The following is a 6,000-nucleotide window of genomic DNA, read 5'->3' as shown; positions in this document are numbered from 1 at the left end:
CTAGGATAATCAGTCATTCTCTTCAATGAAAAATGTGATGGTTTATATCAGGAACCAACTTGAGCTACTCCCTTGTCTAGGCAAGGGATGAACAACAGAAAGCTAAGTCCAGTACGGGGCTGGTAACCACAGCACACATCTATTTCTTCTAGATCCAGGGAGATAAACCCTTCCAACACAAAAACCATCAAGGCAGATAAAATAGTTTAATATAGAGCGAGAACAAGTGTTGCATAAAAATAAGCAAAATCTTTTTCTTAAAAAAAAAAGTCTGAGAACTTGTATTTAAAAAGAAAAGCTGTTTGGATATTGATCATGTAGGTGACTCATGAATGCAGGAGCTACAGCACGCTTCTACAGGAGAGTTCAGGATGTTCTTAGCTTCTCCATCCACTAAATCCAGAGGAAGATCTGTGGAGCAGGAAAAGAAAACCAACACAGGAATGAGTGCTAGAGTCTCCCTCAGGCACTATTAATTGAGCAGATCTCTCAAACAAACTTCCAGTCTCCCTACTATCAGAAACTTATGATGAGAATGCATTGGTATGTCCAGCATCTTTTACCTGAGACTGCATCAACATACTAACTAGATATAATTATACTTATTCTAGAGCCTACCGTCTGGAGATACACATGCTTTCTCTACTTGACAGGGAAACAAAGTAAAAGAAACTTGCTAGAAGTAATCCAGCAAGCCAGCGGCAGAGTGGATGACAGAGTTAACCTCAGATCTTAGTCCCATTCTTTAACTGTAAATCAGCATCTCAATTCAGCCAGAAAGGTACCGATTTATTTCATTCCTTGTTTCAACCTGACAAATGGAGCAGATATTAGATTCACACACACAGCTCGAGCACACACATCACGTGCCTGAGAGGTGGAGAAAGAGCATGGTCTAACTGAAAATTCTCTCTTATATGAAAGATTAAACTCACTGGAAAGCACACATTCAGAGCCTGGACTTTGAGCTCTATGCAGTGCCACTAAAAAGGAAATCAGAACTAGTATGTTACTGCTACTTTCAAAGCTTGCTCTTGTAAACCATTCAACTCTTCTATTCTGGTTCTATTTGTTTTTTTTAATGAAGAGTTAGACACAAAATGGTACTTACGTGTTAGATGATCCAAAACCAAACCCTGAAAGAAATGCAAGATTAGAAAAATAATTGTTAAAAGGCAAAATGAATGCGTAAGATTTGTAGTCAATGTCTCCTCCCACACACAGATTGAAAAACATTTCTCTCCTGCCTTAGGCCAGGGAAAGAGTGATGGGCAAACAATGAAAGTCAAATCTCCATCTAGAAGAAAAGTGACTTGCCTCGGTTCCTAAGAGGGCTTTGCTTTCACTGCTAATCAGCTAGGTCCATTCATTAGTAGCAACTGCCTACAGTGTGCCTGGTTTATTCACCTCTCCATGAAAATAAGAGGGCTGCTTTCTGAAGATGGAGTTTGTGCTTAACGCAAGCCAGTGGTGACAGGCAGACCACCAATGAACGTATCCTCTCTCAAAGGTTCTGTTCTCAGCCCTGTGTAAATCACTGCAGCTTCACCGATTACATCAGATAAAAATTTGGCTATTGGTGTTCTAGCTCAATTTTGCAATGCATATTCTTTTGACACTAAGTACTTACATAGAGATACCCATGCATACAATACTGAAGAGATATTCATTATTTCTCAACATTTTCCTTTGAGAAGAAAGAACAACTCCACGAAAAGGGCTGAAAGCAATAATCTGATGAGGTGTGCAGAAGGAGAGTGATTTACTGACATGCCACACAGCAAATCAGTGATGCAATTATGAGATAAAGTCTGAGAAGATGCTACACCCCACCCTGCAGCCCAATTCTCCAGGCCATGGTGCCTTCCCTATAGCAGGACCAGGACCAGGCAGATTTTTGACAGGGAGCTGAGGAATCACACCTGAGTTCCAAGGAAAACTGAAGCCATGGGGCCTGTTACGTTCATTGTATTGTAGCTTCTCCTACCTCCTCCACCTGTCCCAAAAGCCGAGAATCCACTGCTTTGTGTGCCGAAACCAGTACCCTGTTGCGACAGCGATCCAAATGTCGGGGTATTTTGATTTGCTAGCGTGCCAAACGATGCTGTATTGCTACTGGTACCACCAAACCTGCAGTTTAAAGAGAAAATTTGTGTTTGCATGCATCTTCTCACTTACACTGGAAGTTCGTCCCCATATCTGCAATGATAACAGTGCAATCCTTAAACGAGGATACATCAAAAAAGCGAGACCACCTGATATGAATAATTGTTCATTCTCAAAATGGATTTTCTGGTTTGGGAAAGAGTATTGTACATACAAACGTCTGTTCAGCTCCCATTCTTAATGTACACCAGGCAGAAAGGCAAATATGTTCATGCTCGCACAGGGTATGTTTTCAAGTGCTTGGAAATACCAACCCCAGCCATCAAATGGAATATATTAACTCACCCCTGTGTGTAGTTTTCACCCTTTCAGCTCAAAAGTACAGCATCGTTTTGTTTTGCAAACAGGGCAGCAAACACAGAATTGGTATGAGCTGCTCACGGCCAGAGCACAAAGCAGAACCCAGATACAGAACCCAGACTCCCCGCTTTCAGATGGTACCTTACCCACTGCCCACGTAAACCGTCTACAGATTTCTCAATTCTTTTTTCTCCCCAGCCTATTTTGAACCACACACAGTTCCAGTGCTTTCCTGAAGATCTGCACCTACCTGGCACTTCTCCCCACCACCTTTGGATTACTTCCCTAATTGCTTTTGGGGACTGAATTAAGAAACGCTTTTATATATGGAAATTGGTCTCCTTTCTCCACCCACTCTGTCCAACCAGGCATTGTAGAGCTATCAGCATGACACACTAATGAGACCATGATATGCATTATGGTTCGCTGCTCCCCCCCCCCCCCCCCCCCCCCAATTCTGAATGTAATAGGTGCACTCAAAAAAGGAGCTTCAAGTGTTTCTCTAACTTAAACTGAGCAAAATGCAGACACGAAATTTTTAAATGACAAGCTCCACTAAAGCTCTGCAAGTGCACAATGCTATTAGTACTAACCCAGCACCAGCCCTCCCCGAGCAGACGGTTGGGCAAGTCAAATAGTGTGCCAGCTTTGCAAGGCTGTGCCACACACTAGCTCCTGTCATTTCTGACTTAAAACATGAACTGACAGCACGTTAACCCACCTCTCCATCCATCCAGATCTAGTAGACCTTAAAAAAAAAAAAGCAAAACAACCCACAAAAAAACCCCCCACATCAAAACATATCTCTCCAGATAAAAGACAACCCTTGTAGCAGTGTGACAAGCAATTCACCTGGTAAAGGACATCACCTCTCCTATCCCAGATACTGTCAACTGTACACACTACTTCCATATACAGCATTAGAGACAATGGGCAGTTCAGTGGCTTTGCGTCTTTGGCCTAGCTAACCATCCCCTGTGCCTCTGGTTTGGCTCTTGACCCATGTACCTTGCAGACAACTTCAGCTCAGAACCACAAATGTGGTCTTCTCAGCAAGGGCAGAACAGGTTTTGTAGTTCTTTTAAAAAAGAAGCAAGATGGAGGATGCATTTAAGAACAAGAGGTTTTTGCAGTGCTCCATCTCCTCAGGACTACGCCACTAAACACACAAAGCATGTCCACCCAGTGAAAAGAAGTGGAGGTGAAAACAGTGACAAGGAAACTTGTGGTTCAAACTGCTTCTTTCATTGCAACTAGAGGAATATGCCTGTTGAAAAATGCTAAGCATAGTAGGAGTAGAAAAACAGCTTAAGCTATGGACAGATTTTTTTTTAACCATATAAAAGACACGAGATACAGTCATTGCCTGGTAACAATTTAATCAAACCTATCTTGCCCAGATTTTCAGGTCTTTTGTAAAGCTCCTATACAAAACAGAATTGGGAGGCACTTGAGGTTAGTTTATAAAAGCAAAACATTATTTGCTCACAAACAGTCGGAATTGCAGACTTTGAAGAAGTGTAGTGGCTTCTATTTTTTGTTACCTAAGTCATTTATCAAGTGATGCAGATTTTTCAGAATTGAAGCAGCAATGAATCACATGTATTTAAGTTAGCAGGATGTTCTCAGGAACTCAGAGCTAATACCGCACAACGTACTGGCAAGTAACTTCTCTGGATTTGGGATTTTTAAAGAATTAAAACTAGTGCTCAAAATTTTGTGGTGAGATTTAGATTTTTGTAAAGCTGCCTGGGAATTTTGCACACTCTTTTAAAGTTTTTAAAATCAAAATCAAATTCCTCAGGCAACTCTGAAAATATCAGAGTGAGTCTGCACCTTTCTAATAGAGAAGAAATTCTCAAAACTTCCCACAAGTTAAGCCACTGAATTCTTTCTTGAGTCTACAGACTCCTTATGCAAGCCCTCTGTTTGCATCACTGCGCTGCTTGTTCCGAATCCCATTTTATCTTTAAGCTTCCAACATTGTCACTGAGTGCATTCAGTTTCAGTACAAAATCCTGCACCACAATGGCTGAAAGTTGGAACTTAACAAAATATCAGTTGAGTTGAAGCTAAGTCATCCCTACAAGTGCCTCCTTCTTTGCGGGGATTTAATTAAGCTGCCTCTATTTTTACCCTTTCCAAAGGGACTTTCCAACTTGCTGCACCAGAGTTCAGGATGTAGCAGAAGAACCTAGTTGAAGCCTCTCACAGCTCAGGAGTGCCCTAGCAGATGGGTATCTGCCTAAACTCATGGGGAATTAACAAGTTACACTCCTGGATGTTCTAATGTGCCTTACATAAAGGCAGTTCCTCCTGAAACTGAAGACAAACACTTGCGAAATATGCAAACACTAAGATTGGGAAGATATCCAGTTTCCTCTTTTCACTGGACATTTTTCTTTTTTTAATTGGGTCTGTTCGGACTGCATGTAATTGTCGGGTGTGAAGGAGGCTTGCTTGCTGGTAGTGCAATATTGAAGAATTGCATTTGCTGCCTATTGCAGAAACTGCTTAGCAAGGTTTGAAATTCTGTATTTGCTGAACAAAACAAGGAATAAAGTGCTGTCTACTCTGGTGCCAAGCACAGGCTTAAGGGGTAGAGAAACAGGTAAAAACAATCAGTGTGGGATAAACACAAATCGCTCTGGGAGCATAGGCTGTTACAAGTGCTTCGTCCCACCCCTCAAAGGGGAGAGAACAGACCGAATTCTCATTAGTATCTCTAGCCCAAATCTCACAAGTGGATAAGGTGGCTAGACAGAGTCACAGATAATGATATTTGTTATTTTCTTTGCTAGGCATAGTTTGTAGGCCTAGATTTGAACTCATTAAGTGTGCACACAGAAAATACTCCTGCATTCCCTTAGACACTTGCAAGATGACTCACATTCTCCCCTCCCCCCCACCTCTAAAGCTAAAGATTCAACACAGTAGTTTCAGCATTAAAATTAGATCATACACATTATTTCCTTTGGGGTTAAAGTCTTTGCTTTACGCCTTTTTTTTTAAATTTAAAAAAAACAAAAACCAAAAGGAACAAACAAACCAAGGACACTTAGAGCTTAGCAATCAATCACAGAATACATTCTTTACGTTAATTCAGAAGTAACTAAGCATAATAGTTTTTGTCATGCAAGAATATTGCTTTCCCAAACCCTGGACCCTGATGGCTTACCCAAATCCTCCAGCGCTGGCTGCTGCTGTACCCTCGCCGAACACTTTGCCTCCCGTTGAGCCCAGAGGGCTTGAAAAGGTTGGGGCTGAACCGAATGCTGGCACCCCTCCGAACCCAGGGGATCCCCCAAAAGTGGGAGGGCTGCCAAACACTGGAGCAGCACCGAAGCCACCTGAGCAAAACAGAGGCAAAAAAGGAACAAGAACATCATGTAAACAATAATGCAGAAAGAAAAAGAGAAAACAAGAACTAGACTTCCAAGTAGACAATCTCCATGATGGGGCTGTTTATCTTACCATATGGACACAGCATTATTTATAAAACTAACTGCCACAAAGCTTCCAAACTGCAGGGTG

General features: G+C 41.8%; 1 protein-coding gene across 1 annotated transcript in view; it reads right to left on the bottom strand.

The window, feature by feature from the left end:
* Positions 1 to 261: 261 nt before the first annotated feature.
* NUP214 (nucleoporin 214) overlaps positions 262 to 6,000 on the bottom strand; it is a 48,329-nt gene continuing 42,590 nt past the window's right edge. The window contains exons 33-36 of the mRNA XM_075519357.1: positions 5,645 to 5,816; positions 1,988 to 2,130; positions 1,112 to 1,136; positions 262 to 411 (exon numbers count right to left, since the gene is read on the bottom strand). Coding sequence (XP_075375472.1) covers positions 378 to 411; positions 1,112 to 1,136; positions 1,988 to 2,130; positions 5,645 to 5,816 — 374 coding nt within the window. The 3' untranslated portion in view covers positions 262 to 377. The remainder of the gene's footprint in view (positions 412 to 1,111; positions 1,137 to 1,987; positions 2,131 to 5,644; positions 5,817 to 6,000) is intronic.

This window comes from Mycteria americana, chromosome 17 (assembly GCF_035582795.1).
Source record: "Mycteria americana isolate JAX WOST 10 ecotype Jacksonville Zoo and Gardens chromosome 17, USCA_MyAme_1.0, whole genome shotgun sequence".
NCBI classification, from domain to species: domain Eukaryota; kingdom Metazoa; phylum Chordata; class Aves; order Ciconiiformes; family Ciconiidae; genus Mycteria; species Mycteria americana.
This window is presented reverse-complemented; position numbering and strand designations above follow the sequence as displayed.